General features: G+C 41.4%; 1 protein-coding gene and 1 long non-coding RNA gene across 3 annotated transcripts in view; one reads left to right on the forward strand and one right to left on the reverse strand.

Moving 5' to 3' along the window:
* The window catches only part of pfkmb (phosphofructokinase, muscle b), a 49920-nt gene extending 28753 nt beyond the window's left edge, over positions 1-21167 (forward strand). For both annotated transcript variants that reach the window (XM_034166702.1, XM_034166701.1), the window contains 18 exons: positions 861-1026; positions 1106-1150; positions 1929-2037; positions 2129-2224; positions 2324-2416; positions 3639-3764; positions 13988-14052; positions 14142-14205; positions 16626-16772; positions 18449-18519; positions 18666-18753; positions 18909-19061; positions 19150-19314; positions 19411-19472; positions 19572-19683; positions 19771-19870; positions 20638-20743; positions 20911-21167. In XM_034166702.1, coding sequence (XP_034022593.1) covers positions 861-1026; positions 1106-1150; positions 1929-2037; positions 2129-2224; positions 2324-2416; positions 3639-3764; positions 13988-14052; positions 14142-14205; positions 16626-16772; positions 18449-18519; positions 18666-18753; positions 18909-19061; positions 19150-19314; positions 19411-19472; positions 19572-19683; positions 19771-19870; positions 20638-20743; positions 20911-21052 — 1910 coding nt within the window. In that variant the 3' untranslated portion in view covers positions 21053-21167. The remainder of the gene's footprint in view (positions 1-860; positions 1027-1105; positions 1151-1928; positions 2038-2128; positions 2225-2323; positions 2417-3638; positions 3765-13987; positions 14053-14141; positions 14206-16625; positions 16773-18448; positions 18520-18665; positions 18754-18908; positions 19062-19149; positions 19315-19410; positions 19473-19571; positions 19684-19770; positions 19871-20637; positions 20744-20910) is intronic.
* LOC117507017 lies at positions 312-20199 on the reverse strand. Its single transcript, XR_004559602.1, has 3 exons — positions 20062-20199; positions 10443-10454; positions 312-324 (listed from the first exon to the last, which is right to left on the reverse strand). It is a non-coding gene; the product is annotated as an uncharacterized LOC117507017 (long non-coding RNA).
* Positions 21168-23136: the final 1969 nt, after the last annotated feature.

Here is a 23136-nt window from a genome sequence, read left to right on the forward strand (position 1 = left end):
TCCAATAATGAGCCACTTATATGAACATTGCGCAAATTATTATAAAACACAGTGAGTGAGTGCATCAGCGCACACAGTGCATCTCATCTCATTGATTATAATGAGATGTTAAATCTATGCATCAGCGCACACAGTGCAGCTCATCTCATTGATTATAATGAGATGTTAAATCTATCATAACATACTTTTACAGCTGCTCATAAGAAGTAATGAACATGCAACTGTTTTACAAGCCATTACAATACAAACATTACAAATAATTACCTTTTAGACTGTTCCAAATACATTCTCCACCTCATGCAGTGCAGGAAAGAGAGAAAAAAGCTGCAGATGAAACAGTCCTCTCTGATTCTGAAAGTGATTAGAGGTGTTTTCAACTGCCAAACTCTGACAGAACATGATTAATCCGGTACAAATTCATTATTTTATATATGCACAAAGCAAGTGGGATTGTCACAGCAAAGTACGCGAGAGGGCAGAGCCAAAATAGCCTGTCCTTGTAGCCAGATGCTTGGATAATGGGCTTTTAACAGCCTCGTACTCACCACTAACATGCCTCTAACATCCTCGTTTGTACTCGCAGTACCTCGTACACAAACAACCCCACACTTTTTTTGCTCAATTTTGAACATCTCCAAATTAGCACCATGCTCAGACATGAGTCTCGTTAGCCGAATATTCTGCCTCTAAGAGCCTCTGAGAACCACTGTTCTCCCACGTTTATTGAATAACTGAACTTGTACCAAAAAAAAAACATGCTAGGTGGCTCATTGTTCATCATTCATTACTCGGTGGGACCAGGGCTTCACTCTTTCACATATCTTAGTGGATCAGCTGTCACTTTTTTAACCTATGCGCAGGTAAGATCACAGCAGAGGAGGCCAAGGGTTCCTCTCACCTCAATATCGTTGGCATGGTGGGCTCCATTGACAATGATTTCTGTGGGACTGATATGACCATTGGCACAGACTCGGCTCTGCACCGCATCATAGAAATAGTGGACGCCATCACCACCACAGCACAGAGGTACACCTGCAGACATCTGTACAAAACACATAGATGTGAGAAATTTTAATTATTTAACATAACATATGTCACTGTGCAGTCATCAGAGGACCTTCATCCTGGAGGTAATGGGCAGGCACTGTGGGTGAGTACAGCCTTGTGTGTTTGTGGTGAGCACTGTGACCTCACAGGAAAAAAAAAAAGGTTCTATGTTTCAAGCCAACATGGCAGGCTGGGATCTCTGTTTTACCACAAAATCTAAACGCATACAAGTTAGGTTACAAGCAACAGTGACCTATAGTGGCCACTGTGATGAGCAACAAGCCTTCACAAGCAATTTGATAAGCCTGCCTGTCTTTATTTTGCATATACCAACAATTTCAGAGTTGAATATTCTGTTGTTGTTTTTTTACAAAGTTACTTACATTTTGTGAAGACACTTGCTGATCCCATTAGTCCGTATGGGTGTGCTGCTAACTGCAGGGAAAATGCTGAGTTCAAATTAACCACAGTTGTGAAGAAGCTAATGGTTGTGTCCATTTGGCGAAACTGAACTATTCCCAAATGGGGCCCAGACTATATCAGAATGGTGCTACTGCCCAAGACTCCCAGAACTGCCCAAAGCTGTGGGATAGAAACAAAAGTATTTCTCAAGATTCCAAATGTTTTATATATATGATAACCCTACTGAACTTTTAATTTTTTACTGTTTTTTACAGGGCTTTTGGTTGTTTTTTTTTTTTGTTGTTGTTTTTGTTGTTGTTGTTTGTTGTTAAGCATATTTCCTTCTGATAATTTCTGTCAGAAAAGCGAAGAGATGTATTTGAAAACATGAATGATCCTCAGAACTATAGTTATATTTTAAAGTTAAGAGTAAGCATCACCCTTCCAAAAACAGTCAAAGCATGTTTCCTGACTTACAGTTACCTTGCCCTGGTGACGGCTCTGGCTTGTGGCGCTGACTGGGTGTTCATCCCAGAAATGCCCCCAGAGGAGGGATGGGAGGACCATCTCTGCAGAAGGCTGACTGATGTATATATCATGTGTTAAACCATCACTAATTGTGGATCTGCTTCCACAGGGTCTGCTTGCTGAACTTAACTCTTTTCATTGTCCCTTTCAGCAAAGAAGTCGTGGTTCCCGTTTGAATATTATCATTGTTGCAGAGGGAGCGATGGATCGCCACGGTAAACCTATCACCTGTGACCATGTCAAACAGGTCGGTATTATCGCAAAGCAGTTGACTCAGTCACATCATGCACATATCCCATGAACGGTAAAATGTTTTTTTTGTGTGTGTGTGTGTGTGTGTGTGTAGCTAGTACAAAAGAAGCTAGGCTTCGACACCCGCACCACCATATTGGGCCACGTACAGAGAGGTGGAACACCATCTGCCTTTGACCGAATCCTGGTAATCACTGCATTTTATCGATAAAGAAATATGCAATCATTTACTGTACCTGTCTTTTCTTAAACATATCAGCAAAGAATCTTGGGATTTTGCTCATGAGTCAGGGGAAGATAGCTCTGTGCTGCGTTTGACGTCCTGCAGATGCTGTACATGGTGACCAAAGAAAGAGCTGAACCAGATGGCAAAGCTGTCGATTTACCACTTGATTTGCCCTCCGATCCTGATCATGAACTTTGTGTAGTGGGCAAAAGAACAAAATTGTAGATATATGTGGTGGAAATGGGGTTCCTCCATATAGTGTCCAGGCTGACACTCAGGGAGAGGATGAGGAGTTTGAATACCGGGAGGAACTCTAAGTAGAGCCGCTGCTCCTTCACACTGAAAGGAGGCAACTGAGGTAGTTTGGGTATCTGGTGATGATGCCTTCTGGTCATCTCCCTAAGGACGTCTTCCAGGTATATCCAACTGGGCCTCCTCCCTGTTGGAAGTGCCTAGAAGACCTCTGTAGAAAAACAATCAGGAGACGTTGGAGGGATTGCATCATCCAGCTTGCTTTGGAATGTCGACACCACTGGGATTACCCGGCAGGAGTTAGAGGACCTGGTCGGGAATAAGGAACTGTGTGATGAGCTGCTTATTCTGGTGCCACCCTGACCTGGACCCAGACAGGGGCAAATCCAGGATTTTGTAAAGGTGGGGTGTCAATTTATGAATGTGTCTCAATCGCGCTTCCCTAAAAGTTTTGAATTTTTAGGAGTCATTTCCTGTATTTTAGTGCATATTTTATGACAAAATGCAATCAAGAAGAAAAAATACTTTATAACTTGTTTTTATTAATATGAACTTGAATTGTACAATCTTGAATATGATTTTACGACATTATGATAACAAGTAACAGAAAATATTTGGATTGTCTTTGGCTGAAAAGGTGAACAACCTTGCTATACCTTGCAGAATCATGGTCTGCTACAAATCTGTCTAGCTGAATCACTTGTTGCTGAATAGAGCATTCAGAAACAGCATTCAGTGGGGTTTTTTGTTATTTTTTTTGGTCAAAGAAAAGGGGGGGACATGTGCCCCCCCAACACAGATCTGCCCCTGTCAGATCAGTGGTAGAAAATGAATGAATGAGTGAATATGAGCAAAGTTGATTTTTCATTTTAAAAAATTTACTTATGTTTGGCTTTGTGTTTTTTTTTTTTTTTTTCTCATCATGATTCAGGCAAGCAGGATGGGTGTGGAGGCTGTAATGGCTCTGCTCGAAGCCACCCCAGAAACCCCTGCATGTGTGGTCAGTTTATCTGGTAACATGGCTGTCCGGCTTCCTCTCATGGAGTGTGTCCAAGTGGTAAGTCAAATCTACAAATTAAACAATAATTCAGCACACAGTTTAAGTGGTATGTTCAAATACACATCTACACAGAATGATTTATTGAGAGCCTTCATTGTGTTAGCATGAAAGGCTTTTTCATGTTTCTATTCATCTTCTATTTTCTAGTTTCTATTACTTCTATTCTTTATGGCACTGTGTCCAAATATATATATATATACACTCAACAAAAATATAAACGCAACACTTTTGGCTTTGCTCCCATTTTGTATGAGATGAACTCAAAGATCTAAAACTTTTTCCACATACACAATATCACCATTTCCCTCAAATATTGTTCACAAACCAGTCTAAATCTATGATAGTGAGCACTTCTCCTTTGCTGAGATAATCCATCCCACCTCACCGGTGTGCCATATCAAGATGCTGATTAGACACCATGATTAGTGCACAGGTGTGCCTTAGACTGTCCACAATAAAAGGCCACTCTGAAAGGTGCAGTTTTGTTTTATTGGGGGGGGGATACCAGTCAGTATCTGGTGTGACCACCATTTGCCTCATGCAGTGCAACACATCTCCTTCGCATAGAGTTGATCAGGTTGTCAATTGTGGCCTGTGGAATGTTGGTCCACTCCTCTTCAATGGCTGTGCGAAGTTGCTGGATATTGGCAGGAACTGGTAGACGCTGTCGTATACGCCGGTCCAGAGCATCCCAAACATGCTCAATGGGTGACATGTCCGGTGAGTATGCCGGCCATGCAAGAACTGGGACATTTTCAGCTTCCAAGAATTGTGTACAGATCCTTGCAACATGGGGCCGTGCATTATCCTGCTGCAACATGAGGTGATGTTCTTGGATGTATGGCACAACAATGGGCCTCAGGATCTCATCACGGTATCTCTGTGCATTCAAAATGCCATCAATAAAATGCACCTGTGTTCTTCGTCCATAACAGATGCCTGCCCATACCATAACCCCACCGCCACCATGGGCCACTCGATCCACAACACTGACATCAGAAAACCGCTCACCCACACGACGCCACACACGCTGTCTGCCATCTGCCCTGGACAGTGTGAACCGGGATTCATCCGTGAAGAGAACACCTCTCCAACGTGCCAAACGCCAGCGAATGTGAGCATTTGCCCACTCAAGTCGGTTACGACAACGAACTGGAGTCAGGTCGAGACCCCGATGAGGACGACGAGCATGCAGATGAGCTTCCCTGAGACGGTTTCTGACAGTTTGTGCAGAAATTCTTTGGTTATGCAAACCGATTGTTTCAGCAGCTGTCCGAGTGGCTGGTCTCAGACGATCTTGGAGGTGAACATGCTGGATGTGGAGGTCCTGGGCTGGTGTGGTTACACGTGGTCTGCGGATGTGAGGCTGGTTGGATGTACTGCCAAATTCTCTGAAACGCCTTTGGAGACGGCTTATGGTAGAGAAATGAACATTCAATACAACAGCTGTAGTTGACATTCCTGCTGTCAGCATGCCAATTGCACGCTCCCTCAAATCTTGCAACATCTGTGGCATTGTGCTGTGTGATAAAACTGCACCTTTCAGAGTGGCCTTTTATTGTGGACAGTCTAAGGCACACCTGTGCACTAATCATGGTGTCTAATCAGCATCTTGATATGGCACACCTGTGAGGTGGGATGGATTATCTCAGCAAAGGAGAAGTGCTCACTATCACAGATTTAGACTGGTTTGTGAACAATATTTGAGGGAAATGGTGATATTGTGTATGTGGAAAAAGTTTTACATCTTTGAGTTCATCTCATACAAAATGGGAGCAAAACCAAAAGTGTTGCGTTTATATATACATTTTTTTTCTGACAGAAAAGTGCTGAGAGAGCACTGAGTATCAGTTCATCTCCACACCTCAAAAATACAACCCCAATTCCAATGAAGGTGGGATGCTGTTTAAAATGGAAATAAAAACAGAATACAATGATTAGTAAATCCTCTTCAACCTATATTCAATTGAATACACCACAAAGACACATTTCAAAAAAGCTGGGACAGTGGTATGTTTACCACTGTGTTACATCACCTTTCCTTCTAACAACACTCAATAAGCATTTGGGAATTGAGGACACTAATTGCTGAACCTTTGTAGGTGGAATTCTTTCCCAGTCTTGCTTGATGTATGACTTCAGCTGTTCAACAGTCCGGGGTCTCCGCTGTCGTATTTTGCACTTTATGATGCTAAACCGATAAACTGCTAAGAAATGTATCTTTATTACAGATAACCAATAACTATTAGTATTGATTTGGATGCGGCCACATCAGATTACACTGTCGGGTTCTGATAAACCTGTTTCACTTTAAGCGCCACAGAAGCTGCTGGGTAAATTCAAGGATCACAAACACAAAAAGAATACACGAAAATGAATGATTAAAAAAATAAAACCCCAAACACTGTCATCGTCTTTCAAAAGCAGTAAAACACAGTATTAGAAGTCACAGTTTATCTTGGTATTATATACACGTCATTTACGAACTAAAAGCTGCTGCTTTTTTCACACGCTTTGAACCCTGCGGCTTAAACAAACGAAATACGTCCATTAATGTATTGATTGGCAGAGTAAAAGACACGTACTAAATATAAATTCTTACCTGTTATTTTCAGTGGGGTTTATTAAATTCTGAAGAAATAATCCACATAAAGCATCCTGATTATCCAAAACGGTGTCTAAGAAAAGTCCCTCAGTAACACAGTTGCGCCATGAGATCTCCTCTCTTCCACTTAAATTATGCCATCAGCCACAAAGAAATAAAATAATCTTAAAATTAGTCCGTTTTGCAGTGTTGTATAAAGTACCGGAAAATCACACTTAAGTAAAAGTACAGATACCCATTAAAAAAATGACTTTGGTAGAAGTTCAAGTCACTGATTAAAATGCTACTCAAGTAAAAGTCTTAAAGTATCTAGTATTTATTGTACTTAAGTATGACAAGTAATGTACAACTAAATGTACTCAAGTATTGAAAGTAAACGTACAAGTACATGTTAATCAAAAACGGACTGATTTTATATATATAAAAGTTTATCTAGGCTTGTAAATGACTGGTAGTATTAGTCAAAATACTGAAAATTGTGCACATCACACAAAAACACTTCAGAAACAAGGTATCAAAACATAAACGAGAGTAGGCTACTCACTAGGTGTTCACAGGAAACAGTTATTTATTTCTATATGTATTTATTTATTTTCATTGTTACATGGTTTTATCTTTTCTGTTGCGTTGTTTCATAGGTTCTTTTTGTCTCTTTCTCTAAAATTGTATTGTAACATTATTAGTCTATTATTATTGACTATTATTGTCTATTATGTAGACTATTATTTTTGTTGCTATAATATATGAATAAAAATGTAAAAAAATACAATTTGACTCTTTTACGACAACGAACGCTGGGCCTTTAATTATACAGAAAACAAATCAACACAAACGTGCTGATGCGAACAGCTTAATGCTAACTTAACATTGAAAACGCCATAGACATGCTAACGCATTAGCATCGGTTCCGTTTATAAGTTATAAAATACATCTATCAACTGTTTCAGAAGACCATAACAGGTCGGTTTAACATAAAAATATTAAATATTACTCACAGACATATGCTCTTCGGGGTTTTAGCTGGGAAAAAATTAGGATAAAGTGAAATATAGCAATCAATCCACGAATCATAGATCGAAGCACTGCTTCGACCTGCGAATCACTGCTTCGATTGGTTCAAGGTTCAATGCAAAGTTGCGCGGCAGAAAAGTTGATTACAGACCCGTTGCAGGGAATGTAATCAATATAGAGAAATTATAATTTTCCTGATAAACAAGTGCGCAACTGCAAAAAAACAAAAAACAGCCTACCGGACACGCCTCATGACAAATCGGCCTGACTTCGTTGCAGTTACTAGTAATCTGTCTCTGGGTGAAAACACGACTTTTTTGCGTGTGTGTTTTTTTGTTTTGTTTTGTTTTGTTTTTGTAACGAGTAACGGCCAGCTAACAATGGAACGTTGCCTGAACGTTACATCAAAGTGGCAGTAACGTTGCATCACAACGTTGTAGGAACGTTCATTTGTAGACTCTCCAGAACGTTCCTGGGATGTTGCCAAGAACATTGCCAGTCAACCAACCAACCTAGAACGTTCTCGGGAGGTTGTAACACAACATTGCTGCAACGTTGTTGCAATGTCCCCCACCACTAAGAAACATTGTGAACACTGCATGAGTCTGTAAATTGCAAGTTTATTACTTTATCAGTATTATTACAATAGCAATGCATTATGCCATGGACAAGTTCTCAGTAAATGGATTAGTTCTCATCCGCGCTCCAGTATTATTACAATTACAATAGCATTAAGCCAGGGATAAGTTCTCAGTATAAAATGGATCAGTTCTCATCTGTGCTGTGTGACCATTGTCTGTTGAGTCTTTCCTGCATACCATCTGTTACAAAGTTGCTTCAAGTTTAGTATACATGAAACAGCTACAATGCAATGCTGCTGAAAGCAGGAACACGTATGTAAACACAACAGAACTACTGTATCAGTTAATAGGCCTTTCATGCAATGAAATTTGATGACATGGTTGTTTGTATAAATACAGTCACTTGCCCAGTTCCGGATCATTGCCAGTTCTGGATCACTGCTGTAGTTTTTGCGCCGCCGTTTCTCGTAATCAGCACAAATAAACTAATACTTGGTACCAATGGAAAGATTGATGTTTTGTCTACAAACAAGCTCGAATTGATCCAGCCGTCCTTGTGATCAGCAGAGGAATCAAAACATCCCAGTGTCTGTGGTGTGCACGCTTTTTCTCACTCACTCATTCCTGCAAGTTGGAAAGTAACGATCTCTAAAACGTAGCAAAGGTGAGTTAGCCATTCTGTGTTTTTGGTTCTAGAGTGGGAAAATATTTACTTACTTTGGTAGAAAATGTCAGTGTGTTATGTTTTGCTGTTTAATTGCTGCGCGCATTTATCTCTGACGCGAAAATTTGCCGGTTGCGGATCACTGAAGCAGCAGCCTCGTATCTGTAGTTGTGAGCCGTGTGGACTTTGGGGGTCACGAATCACGAATGGGCATGAATGTGGGGGCTTTTACTTTTTAATTCGGGAGAAATCTCGCCTCCACTCTTCATTTTTTGCTCGTAAAAACGTATAACGGCGCCTTTCGAAACTAAGTAAATTCTCATTTAATAAGTATAATTTATATCATTTTGTGTTCAAAATACATTCTCGGGCACAGTGTGTATCAGTCTGCATTAGAAAGGCTCCAGCCAGATGCCAGGAATGACCCCAAGGTGACACAGAGTGTCGTGATCCAGAACTGGCAAAAGTGATCCATTTCTGGCAAATGTTTGCGCCACACATAATGTGGCTTCACACTTTAAGTAGAAGCGCTACTCCACCCAGACTTTTTCAGCTAAATAACATCCAAATGTCCAATACAACAATACACAATAAAGGACATTCAGTTGCATTATGGCTCCGTATAGCGGGACTTTAAAAAAGGTGAAGCTGAAGATGGCATCGAGCTGGCAGCTCGGTTATAGAAATGAGTTTGTAGAGGGGCACCTGGCTCTTATTAACAAATTCCATAAAAACCTGAAAAATATCTGTGCCTCTCGTGTGCCGTTTCAAAGGCAAAATAGTCAGCAGCTCTTCTTTTACATTCATGCTGTCAAAAACCATTCTAATAAAAACACATAGCTGAGCCACGTCCACAGCATCAGCGGATTCATCGAATTGCAGAGAAAAACACTCACATGCCTCAATATCATTCCTCAGCTGCCGATCAATATCCTCCTCCATGAACTCGCATCGTTGTGTAACAGACTTTCTTGAGAGCTGCACATCCTGCAGACACGATCTTCTTCTGTTTTTTAAAATCGGCAAAGCGCACATCTGCAGCTTCCGTGAAAGCTTCTTTCACAATTTCACCATCTTTGCATGATTACTTTCTTTTTGCCAGAACACGGCTGGCACGATAAGAAGCTGTGGTTGCAGCCTTACTCGTGGTATTTGGCCGGGGGAAAACGGCCTGTTGTGCTGCAAGCCGGCTTTTAGCCGGGAAGCTAGCACCGTAGCTCTTGTGGATCATCTTAAAATGCCGCTCCAAATTCCCTTTCTTCGGTAATGCCACGTTTGCATTGCAGATAAGGCAGATGGATTTGCCATTTGAATGAACGAAAAAATAATCTTCCTCCCACTCTGGATGAAAATGATAAGTTTGGGATAGTAGAGAAGCTTGAATCTTCGACTGGACTGGGTTGCTTGACATGAAGACGTTTCGCTTCAAATCACAGAAGCTTCCTCAGCTAAAATTCTTGCTCTGGTAGTCTGACTTCTGTCTTGACTCTTGTAGAGAAGAATAAACCAGAAGCCAACAAAAGCTGGAGTTTTTAACCTAACCAGACCCCTCCTACCGAGAGGCCGACTGCTATAGGCTAGTGACTAAACAATAGCTCTAATTAGCACCTATTGTGCTCTAGTTAGCACTCTCCTAATGATGGGATGGAAGCCTCCCCTGATGGCTCCCTTGACGACTCTCCTGATGACGTGAATGACTCATTACCATGAACAAAAGACTGAAACTGCTTTGACCTGAGTACCCCATTGTAAACAGGGGACAAAGCGTGTCTGAGACCCGCCCCCTGGTTAAGGCTGGGTTTCAACTGTTTTACAAAGAATGCTTCCTTGACACCTCTCTCAAACCATTTCTTCTCTCTGGCTAAGATTTTAACTTCCTTGTCCTCAAACGTGTGGTTAGTGTCTTTCAGGTGGAGATGAACTGCAGACTGAGGTCCATTTGCGCCCTCTCTGCGGTGCTGGTATAGCCTCTTGTTTAAAGGTTGCTTAGTCTCACCTATGTAGTGTTCATTACAGTTTTCCTGACATCTGATATAACACTACATTGCTCTGTTTGTAACTAGGGAGCCTGTCCTTAGGGTGAACTAATTTCTGTCTCAAGGTGTTAACCGGTTTAAAGTAAACTGGGATTTTGTGCTGTCTGAAGATTCAAGCTTCTCTACTATGGAAACCACATGGACAACTGAGAGCCTACACAGAAACATAAGTTTGGGATCTTTTTCCTCCACCATTGTACGCTCGCGTCGCTCTCCACTGTAGCTTCTCACGACCTCTTGACCATGCGCATGCGCAGATAGAATGAACCGCGGGAGGTTTATTTGTTTTGTTCCCCCCCCCCCCCCCCCCACCTTCATGCGATCGACTGGAAACCAGCCCACGATCAACCGGTCGATCCGGACGAGACTATCATCGGTACGGTGTGTATACAGTAGGCCTACTAAAGTATAGATCCCTGAGAATGAAAACTTTCGGAAAATTTATTATAAAATATAAGTGTTAAGAAAGGAAAATACAGGAATCACTTTATTTAAATTTACAACAATACCAATTCACCAGCCTTATCAATCAATATATTGATTGATAAGGCTGGTGAAACTCAAGTAAAGTAAAAAGTCTCCCAAAACCTACTTAAGTACAGTAGTGAAGTATTTTTACTTCATTACTATACAACACTGCCGTTTTGTTTCTGCATCAAGCTGACGGTAGCACTCACTGTAACAGCCAGTGAACCTGAACTACACTACCCACAATGCTCCCTGCGTCAACCAGCCAATCACGTTTTGTGCTTAATGATGATGTCATCAAGCAAGTGACAGCCACAAATACACAACAGACGGACTAACATGTTTGATTTTTTTTTTTTAAATTCTGTCTTACTTCCATCGTGTTGAGTCAGCTGGCTGTTGTGTAACCTTCACTGCGATTCCTGGGCACTCTGGCATTATAGGTAATGAGATTGCAGATTCATTGGCCAAGGAGTCCCTTTTGTTGTGTGGGCCGCCAGAAGAGGAGGTACTGCTGGCCCACCACCAGAGGGCGCCCTGCCTGAAGTGCGGGCTTCAGGCACGAGAGGGCGCTGCCCCCACGGACACAGCCGGGGGTGACAGCTGTCACTCATTAGCTCTTGACAGCTGTCACCCATCTACTCTACAGCATCTCACTCCATAAAGACCAGACGTCATCTCCACCTCGTTGCCGAGATATCGTACTTCTATGGAGGTAACTTTCTCTGCCTGTATTAATTGATTCCAAGAGCTATTGTTTTGCAGCTGTCAACCAGAGGACCGGCGTGGGTCGCGACTGTTTCGTCTTACGTCCGTCAGATAAGTGGTTACTCAGACGCTGCACGAGTGTGTGTTAGAGGTGGAGGTGGCATTCCCACCGTTGTTGTTACTGGGTGTACACACACCCACACTTGACTGTCTTTGTTCTTCGCCAGCAGTACCAGATCCGACAGTCGGGGACGGTGATCACCTGGGAATTCGGGACTTGGCGGCTCCAGTATTCACCAGGTTCGGTGGCAGCGGAAATCGTGTGGTTCCGGCTCTTCTCAGGACAGACGTCTTCTATCCTTAAGCCTGCCCACACGTCACCTTTGTGGATTGACTGTTATCAGATTCTGAGATTGTTTGTGTATTCGTTGTGCACCTTCACAACATTAAATTGTTACTTTTTGGCTCATCTATTGACCGTTCATTTGCGCCCCCTGTTGTGGGTCCATGTCACTACACTTTCACAACACCTTTTGAAGAATAAAGTTGATGTTAATATCCCTTTGGGAAAGGTTGATTGTTTTAATATTTTTAAAGAGTTGAGTGATCAGAAGTGGCAAAAGCAGTGGGAGAGTGAGTCGGTAGGGGGGCACTATTTTATGTGTCAGCCTTCGATTAAAAATAAGAGACTCCTCATCCTGTCGTAAGGATCAAGTCAAATTAATTAGATTGAGACAGGGGCATTGTGGGTTGGCAGCATATTTAAAAGTGATTGGAAAACATCCAGACGGGTTGTGTCAGTGTGGTCAGTTGGAAAGTGTTCATCATGTTTTAATGTGCTGTCCTATGTATTCTAGTGAGAGGCGGAAATTGTTTAAAGAGTTGTCAGACTTTGGATTGACTGTGTTTTCTTTTAGGTCAATTTTTTCTGAGACCAGTTACTCGCATTTAGTGGACAAAGCTGTGATTAAGTTCCTCCATTCCACCAACTTCTATTTGAGAGTCTAACATAAGATAAAGTATTTAACTATTACCTGTGGGGGGCAGCATTATGCTATGCCAGCGTACAGCCTGCCGGAATCTATTAGAAAAAGAAGAAGTTTGATTTTAGGGTTTACAAATGTTTTTGACCGTTAAACTTTGCTCACTTTACCAGCAATAAAAATGTTAGCAGATTGAAAGTTATCAAAACTAAATTTATTGGACGACAATCGGTCTGCTGATGGTTTTAAAAGTTATCTGAAAAACTAATCCGCAAGGAAAAACACTACCTTCGATAATTATCGTTTATCGGATTAGTTGAACTGTGCTCCCCACTGTCCACATTACATGGAGAAATGCAGCAGGAGTGGGGCTTGAACCAGGAACCTTCCACACCGAAACCAAGCACACTAACCACTAGGCCACTACACAACATATACAACTGCAAAAGACATTGTTTAGCAATCATAAAATTTATCCTTCTAACAGGACACCTTTACAAAAAGACACAGGCAGAATAAATGAAAAAGTACATAGCTAACAACAAACAGCACAGGTGGGAAATAGGCTACTCTCTTTTATGTGGCTTTGCATGACACCTGAATAGCTTCTTGCCATTTGATTTATGGATTCTATGTCACATGACATTCATCTGTGCATTTTTATCCCACCTGTTTCATACTATTGCACATCTCCATTACACTGCAAGGTGCTTGACACATAAACTCAACAAGATTGCACAGCTCCATTAGCTTCTTGTAAAAATGCTTCCATGGTATGAGGACGCTACATACAAGAGTTCACCAAATGGTTGAGTATGAAAATTGTGTGAACTATATGCAGATTTTGAGATTTCAATCCATTTTGGACCAACAAGGTCCATTATTCCAGGAAAATTCCAGAAACAAGGCACATTGGAGCTGTAATCTGGGGACACTGAGGATCACTGAATCAGGGAATGCTGGTGGTGATCTAAGAGTGAAAACATTTTGAACAGTAAATATCATTGTTCTATCTTCTGCGTTAAGGAAACACAGGGGTATAATGAACTTGAGGCTTTCTCAAGGCGGAATGAATAATCATTTATCAGCAAATTGATGTTACATTACACTGTTTTAGCTGAATGATAAATTTACTTTGTCTCCTTTTGTTTTCTTTCATGTCAGACAAAAGATGTCACCAAAGCCATGTCTGAAGGGAGGTTTGAAGAAGCTGTGCAGCTCAGGGGAAAGTGAGACATGCACTTATTATCAGTTAGAAATCCCCATGGGTTGTGTTGAGTTTCAAATTTCTCTACATTTCTGCTAATTTTGACAATAGGAGTTTTGAGAACAACTGGAACGCGTACAAAATGCTGGCTCATGTGCACCCACCAGAGAAAAAGGTGGGAGGATCGACTACTTTAAAAATTATTTCCAATGAAAAACGTGTTTACAGTGCATCCAGAAAGTATTCACAGTGCTTCACTTTTTCTACATTTTGTTATGTTACAGCCTCATTCTAAAATGAAACAAAATTCATTTTTTCCCTCAAAATTCTACTCACAACACCCTATAATGACAACATGAAAACGTTTTTGCAAATTTATTAAAAAACAACAACAACTAAGGAATCACATGTCAAGTAAGTATTCACACCCTTTACTCAATCCTTTGTTGATGCACCTTTGGCAGCAATTACAGCCTCACGTCTTCTTGAATATGATGCCACAAACTTGGTGCACCTATCTTTGGGCAGTTTTCCCCATTCCTCTTTGCAGCACCTCTCAAGCTCCATCAGGTTGGATGGGGAGCATTGGTGTACAGCCATTTTCAGATCTCTCCAGAGATGTTCAATCAGATTCAGGTCTGGTCTTTGGCTGGGCCACTCAAGGACATTCACGGAGTTGTCCTCAAGCTGCTCCTTTTTTTTTTTTACATTTTTCAAATCAACTAAGAAATCACGTGTACATAAGTATTCACACCCTTTGCTCAATACTTTGGCAGAATTTGGTCACCGCAGTCTCGTTTGAGGGCGGGTGTTTAAAGGGGTAAAATATGAAGCATATGACCTAACTTCTCTACTTCCAGGAGGAAAACATTTTCAATTCGTTTTTGGGCAAATTACACACACAAAAAAATGAAAATGCAAAGAAAAAGTGACAATGCAGTGGGACATGTGTTGTGATTTGTTTATGACCCGGAGGACAAACATGTTGAGGAGGTTTTGCAGGCGAGAGAACGCAGCTACTCTGGTCAGCTGTGTAGGCTAACACTTACCGGCACAACGTCTCCCATTCGCCTCATCTTCCCTTGTCCACTGGGAACCAAAACAAAACAAAAAAAAAACACTTTTCGTGACTGCTTCAGTGATTGCAGATGAAAACATAACAGTACACCATTTTTCCATGTGGTCAAATCCCGCAATATCACACAGGGTTCAAATGAGACTGCGGGGCCCTATTACAGTCTCAAGTCTTCTTGAATATGATGCCACAAGCTTGGTGCACCTATCTTTTTGCCCATTCCTCTTTGTGGCACCTTTTAAGGTCCATCAGGTTGGATGGGGAGCGTCAGTGCACAGCAATTTTCAGATCTCTCCAGAGATGTTCAAGTGGATTCAGGTCTGGGCTCTGGCTGGGCCACTCAGGGACATTCACGGAGTTGTCCTGAAGCCACTTCTTTGATATCTTTGCTGTGTGCTTAAGGTCATTGTCCTGCTGAAAGATGAACTGTCTCCCTAGTCTGAGGTCAAGAGCGTTCTGGTGCGGGTTTTCATCCAGGATGTCTCTGTTCATTGCTGCGTTCCTCTTTCCCTCAATCCTGGTTTCCCAGTTCCTGCAGCTGAAAAACATCCTCACAGCCTGATGCTGCCACCACCATGCTTCACTGTAGAGATGGTGCCTGGTTTCCTCCAAACATGATGCCTGGCATCCACGCCAAAAGAGTTCAATCTTTGCTTCATCAGACCAGAGAATTTTGTTTCTGAGAGTACCTACAGGTGCCTTTTGGCAAACTCCAGGCGGGCTGCCATGTGCCTTTTACTAAGGAGTGGCTTCTGTCTGGTCACTCAACCATACAGACCTGATTGGTGGATTGCTGCAGAGATGCTTGTCCTCAAAAGTTCTCCTCTCTCCACGGAGGAATGCTGGAGCTCTGACAGAGTGACCATCGGGTTCTTGGTCACTTCCCTGACTAAGACCCTTCTCGATTTAGATGGGTGGCCAGCACTAAAAAGAGTCCTGGTGGATCTGAACTTCTTCCATTTACAGATGATGGAAGCCACTGTGCTCATCGAGACCTTCAAAGCCACAGAAATGTTTCTGTACCCTTCCCCAGATTTATACCTCAACACAATCCCGTCTCAGAGGTCTACAGACAATTCCTTTGACTTCATGTTTGGTTTGTGCTCTGACATGCACTGTCAACTGTGGGACCTTATATGTAGACAGGTGTGTGTCTTTCCAAATCATGTCCAATCAACTAAATTTACCCCAGGTGGACTCCAGTTAAGCTGTAGAAACATCTCAAGGATGATCAGTGGAAACAGGATGCACCTGAGCTCAATTTTGAGCTTCATGGCAAAGGCTGTGAATACTTATGTACGTATGAGCCCTTAGTTTTTTTTATTTTTAATAAATTTGCAAAAATTTCAAAACCTTTTTTCACATTGTCATTATGGGGTATTGTGAGTAGATGTTTGAGGGGAAAAATTTATTTCATCCATTTTGGAATAAGGCTGTAACATAAAAAAATGTTGAAAAGGTGCAGCATTTCTGGATGTACTGTATTCTGACAAGTACTTATTTAAATGTTTCCTTTCCAGAGTAATATCAATGTTGCCATATTAAACGTGGGTGCTCCGTGTGCTGGGATGAATGCTGCAGTTCGTTCTGCTGTCAGAACTGGAATCCTCCAGGGCCACCAGATGCTGGCAGTGCACGATGGCTTTGAGGGCTTGGCTTGCGGAATGGTACCTTCTGTTTATACACACATCAACACAACATACAAGAAGGCTTTGCGTTGCTTTACTCTATCTATGATAATACAACACAAAATCAGAAAAAATTGGGATGATATGTCTGCCTGAGTGGTTGCCATCTGGGACCCAAGGCGGTTCCTTGGTGTTGTGGATGCAGTGAAGCACAGTACCAGTGCATGCTCCCAGAATTAATTTAAATTGACATAGAAAATACAAAAAATAAATAAATAAAGCTGCCATGATCTTTTGACTTCCTTTCAACTGCAGACAGAACAGACCAAAGATATTCCATGTTTTGTGAGGTCAGCTTAATTTCAATTGTTAATATTCATCCATTCCTACATTGAAGGCCTGCAACACATTCCAAAAAAAAGTTGGGACAGGGGTGATTTATTATAAATATAAGGATTAAATCATCCCTTTTTAAAATTTTTCTTTTTATTTAAAAATGCAACTTGTTCACATAATATGTAATCTATTTACAACAATATTGGTTCTTATGCTCCATAGTCATTTTGCAGTCCATTGTCTCGCCCCCCCCCCCCCATCCCACCAGGGACTGGAAACTGCAGGTACAAGAAGTCCAGATATCTCTGCCTGTCCAATATGCTTTTCTGAAATTTTTCATGATTTCACCCATTTTTATTACACATGAATATAAAAGCTTATTGTCAGTGGTCAAACAAATGTCACATATTTAAGAAAGGTAGGCTGCGGGGGTGGGGGAGGGCTAAATACATTTGGTTACCACCATTATTTAATAAATTCAAATAAAATCAGATCTTACAGACATTACATACTGCGTCCATTTGGACCAGATCTGATGAGACTGTCATGGGTGTCTTGGTGGCTTCCTTCACTAGTCTCCCAAAAGCATGGTCACTCAATTTTTGAGGAGGTCTACTTGTCGCAGATTAACCACACAGTACTATACTGTTTGTATTTCTTAATGATTGATGTGAATGAAGCCCAAGACATATTCAGTGACTTTGGAATGGTCATGTGTCCATCTCTTAACTTGTCTCAAGAAAAGGCTGTAAAAGCAATGATTTAAATGTTATGTTTAGTGGTAGATAATATCTGTGCTAAGTCCTTATTTTATGTTAGTTATCAAGTGTTGGCTTTTGCTATTTGATTGGAAGTCTCTGGGATCTGGTTTAACGTTTTAACATGAATTAAGTTTTACTTACATCATTTGTGTCTATGTTTTAGATACAGAGAGGGAGAGCTGTGAGAGCCAGTAACATTAGAAATGTGAGACTAAACTACACCCATTGTATACGCCCACACTGTATAAAAAGTGCGATATGACCCATTTTCTGGGCCTTTCACAAGATGGACACTGTCTGTGAGGGTCCCGGTCCAGTTTTCATTGTGACCTTTAATAAATCCAAAATGAGGAATACAATGGTTTGGTTCTTGGAAAGGGACATTAAATTACATATGTGTATACTCGTATTAACAAATGTAATGACGTTAACGACACAAAACATGAACTATCTTGTGTTCATACTGTCTCCAATGAAATACAAGTCAAAGTATCAAAGTAAATGTAAGAATCACTGTGGGTCCACCCCCCCTTTTTTCCACATCATACCAACTTTTTCTGATTTGGGGTTTTATGATGAGAGAGAGCATGATTGGGTAAACACTCTGTCCCTGCATAGATTGAGCCAATCGGTTGGTCTGGAGTGGCAGGATGGACCGGTAAGGGTGGCTCCTTCCTGGGCACTAAGAGGTGAGATGTTTTAATCTTTTTAATAAATTGTGTGATTATGCATGTGCATTAAAAAAGATTATAAAGCTGCAATTTAACACTTTAATACTTCTTTTTTTTTCTTTCTTTCTTTCTTTCTTTTTTTTTTTTTTTTTGCTTTCATGGAGAATCCTACCATCTCAGTTCATGGAGGAAATCAGTCTAAACATCACTAAATTCAACATTCATGCTTTAATAATTATCGGCGGTTTTGAGGTGAGCTGCAGGAATCTGGAAACTCTTAAGTATGTCTCTGTTTGTTTCTGCACATAATACAGCCCTCATCCCAAAACCATTCACGCAGATGAGCTCATAGCAATATTGAAAGTCATATGTTCTCATTTAAAATGTTTCTTTCCCGTCTTCATTAGGGTTTTGTTGGTGGTCTAGAGATAGTGCAAGCTAGAGAGAAATACGAGGAGCTGTGCATACCCCTGGTTGTTCTTCCCGCTACCGTTTCCAATAATGTTCCCGGCAGTGACTTCAGCATTGGTGCTGACACTGCCCTTAACACCATAACCATGGTAAAATGATGCCATCAGAAACACAAAAATATTTCAGATATGAGGCATCATTGGTTTTATTGCACTCTTTATTTTTACTGTGGCTCAGACATGTGACAGGATCAAGCAATCTGCTGCTGGCACCAAGAGGCGAGTCTTCATTGTGGAGACGATGGGAGGATACTGTGGCTACCTGGCAACTATGGCTGGCTTGGCCTCTGGAGCTGATGCTGCCTATATTTATGAGGAGCCATTCAACATTCACGTTCTAGAGGTGTGTGTGTGGTAAAAAAACAAAACAAAAAAACAAAAGTAATGGATGGACAGACATTTTCTCCTCAGTGGACACATTGTTGATTTGTCTGCTCAGGTGAATGTGGAACATCTGGTGGAGAAGATGAAGACTACAGTCAAGCGAGGGCTCATTCTGAGGTATGCAGAGATTTCTTGCTCTGAGAAAATCGTTTTTACATTTTGCATTCCAATGACGCTCAATGAATCACTCAATATTTGACACCTACTTTTTTTTAGGAATGAGAAGTGTAATCCCAACTACACCACAGATTTTATCTTCAACCTATACTCAGAGGAAGGCAAGGGCGTGTTTGACTGCAGGAAGAACGTTCTTGGACACATGCAACAGGTGCGCCAGTCCCTATTGATCTTTAGTTTGATTTTGCACATTAAAACCTTATTCCACTGTATAAAGAGGCTGATCTTTTGGTATTAGGGTGGAACACCCAGTCCTTTTGACAGGAACTTTGGCACCAAGATGGGGATGAAGTCTGTTCTGTGGCTGACTGATAAGCTGAAGGAATGCTACAGACACGGTTGGGAACATGTGATCACCCACAACACACAAAGCCCTATCTGACACCCGGCACAATGCAGTGCCGGGTGTCACTGCTAGCTCCCACTGGACATCCAACGCCCACATTCTTTAAACAGTGATTTTACTTGCACTAATGTAGGCATGTATCTTCTGGAACCAGAAAGTTTAGCATCCTGGTTTTCAGAGAACACATGGTGGGTGCACCCTACACACAGGGACCACACAGCGCATCGGACCATGGCACAGAATTTAATATGTAAATTAACACCTAGATAAAACTGTCAATAATTGAACACAAAAACACCTTTAATAACTCTGGATTGTAGCATATTTCTGATAACAGACAGTACACTTCCAGTATTTTATGGTAGTCTTGCCTGCTGTAGAAGCATTTTGCACACAAAATTATTCCCTTGCCAGAAAACCTCTCACTTCTCAGTGTGCTCTCTACATAATAATGAATGAGAACTTGGTGCATCCCACCTTAATTGAGAGAACAGGATTGGTGAATTTTTGGTATGCCCACACCAGGGCCACAATACGCCATGAATAATGACACTTAATGTATCCCCTGGTTTGTGCTGAGATTTAGCTCTGTGTAAATACAAGGGGATAGTGAGCACACCCCAAAGGGATTTGTACCACTCATTATGCGCCCGCCATGAAGATGGGGCCAAAAAAGGTTGTGTGCCTTTAGTGATATGGTCAATTACTGCATTACTCCTCAGTGAAAGTGTGCATTTTACTTTATCTTCAAATCTCTAGGCCGCATCTTTGCCAATTCTCAGGATTCTGCCTGTGTGTTGGGATTGAAGAAGAGATCGATGGTCTTTCAGTCTCTTGCAGAACTGAAAGAACAGACCGACTTTGAGTAAGGCTTCATTTATCACTTTCTGCCTCTTGTTTTTTTTTTTTTTTTCTTTGTTTATTTATTAAAGCCACTTGTGCACACACAAGTGGCTTTGGAAAACTTTAAAAAAATTAGACATTTTTAGTTTTAGTTTTCTCTGTTGCACTAACAAATGTATCCATCTCCAGACATCGTATTCCAAGGACACAGTGGTGGCTAAGTCTGAGGCCAATCCTGAAGATCTTAGCCAAGTACAAGATCAGCTTGGACACCTCTAAAAGTGCCGCATTGGAGCACGTCATCAAGAAGAGAGGCGTAGTTCCACAGTAGCCTTTGAATGTATTTATTCTTGCCATGAAGGCTTGATCTGAGTGCTTCTCTACCACACACTTTGTAAAATGTATTCAACAAAAGTGTCAACAATTTAAAAAAAAACTCTCAAGAAGCAGACAAGAACTAGTTTTATTGACAGAAAACATTAACCCTATGATTTTAATTTATATTTTTTGTGTAATTTCTCATTAGAGCAATTGGTCCCAGTTGTGGCCATGTATCCCAGTTCTGAGTGTTATTTTGTGCTCCCCAACGCATCACTCTCCTGGGGCCTCATATACAAAGACTTGCGTGGACTTTCTACTAAAAGTTCGCGTACACCAAAATCCTGAATCTGCCATAAGCACAAATATATTCAGATGTATGAAACTGTGTGTAGGCATGAATTCACGCACGTTCCATTTGTATATCTCACTGAACGTGGAATTGAGCGTGGAACCAAACTCCTCCCTGGCCACGCCCTATTTAAATATGCAATTTCATGTAAATAGGCCCTTGGAGCAGGGATTCCCCACGACGTCACATCAGACAACATGAATACAGAAAAGAAATTATACTACAGATGACTGGAAATTATGTGGAGACATGCAGGGATAGTTTATTTGGTGCGCTGTTAAACGGATTAATCATGAAACTGGAAAAATGTTCGTGGGAGCTACGTGTGTGTGTGTGTGTGTGTGTGTGTGTGTGTGTGTGTGTGTGTGTGTGTGTGTGTGTGTGTGTGTGTGTGTGTGTGTGTGTGTGTGTGTGGGAGGCCACACACACACATGCAGAATAGTGTAGTGTGCACACACTGGCATTAAAAAGGTGAGACACGCCTCTGCTGACAGTGTGACATTCACAGTTTACACACGCATTTATTGACAAATACTGAACACAGGAAGCCTGTTAAGAAGCTCTGCAGCTCACCATCAGGCAAAAATTTTAAAAAGACATTAATAATATAATATAAACATATTTGAATCTGCACATCCCCAAATGTGCCCACGTTGGTTTTCATTCAGAACAATTACACGAATTAACTATTTTCACACAAGCCCCCCCATCACGCACCGTGCAGCCTCCACATATGATTTGAACATTCATCCTGTGATAACACCTTTATAGAAAAATCTGTGCAGTTAATAGCTCTGAATACATTCGGAAAACCGTCTCTTGCTGCAAAATGCGCTGTAATTTTGGAATGTACCTGATGACATTTGGATGATAGCGGCTCAGCACAAGGTTGACTGGCACATACCTGACTGATCAGCCAGTTCACGCTGGTATGCCCCTAATGCCTTGGACGCCCAGCATGGTCAACACCTGTGTGTGCACAGACAACCCCTGAGTCCTCGTCGTATTGCTCTCTGGGCCGTCCACAGTTCTGTGCCAACTCCAGTAACAGTGGCCTTGATAATCGAAATCGGTTTATGAGCCAGTTATCCTCATTTGGAAGTAAATCCTCGCATTCTCTGAATACACCCTCACGTCAGAGTGCACCATTTGCAAGGTCCTCTAACAACGCTAACGCAGCCTCTGTTAGTGCCGTTTTACACATCACTGCACGTGTTTTATTATCAACCCATATAATTGCAAACACGTGGGTGTGTTAATTGTTCATCAGTGTGTCTCTAATGTGCACATCACTCTGATGACTTCTTGTTTTCACACTGTTAACGGTTCCCTGCATCACCTGTACACGTCGGAGATGGTACAATAGCTGTAGAAACGTGCGTACACCAGCCAGCAATTTTGGTGACACACCGCACATTTCCACTCTCAAGTCACTTTTGATACATCTGCATGTGGATGTGTACACCAGGTTTTTGTGCGTACGCACGCTTTGTACATGAGGCCCCTGGACTTCCAATTTCACTAACATTTCATTTATTTTATTTTATTTATTTATTTATTTTATTTTATTTTTGAAAATGACTGAAACTAAATGCAATATTCACACAACTTATTCTGAAGTCCAGCTTTTTCATTACTTCAACAGGGGGGATCCACAGCAGAATCACTGCTCCCATATTTAAAATGTCATCTCACTTTCTTGGTCTGTGCTTTTGTTTTGCGTGGACTCAAATGAAAGGAACCAG

Source organism: Thalassophryne amazonica, chromosome 3 (assembly GCF_902500255.1).
Source record: "Thalassophryne amazonica chromosome 3, fThaAma1.1, whole genome shotgun sequence".
NCBI classification, from domain to species: domain Eukaryota; kingdom Metazoa; phylum Chordata; class Actinopteri; order Batrachoidiformes; family Batrachoididae; genus Thalassophryne; species Thalassophryne amazonica.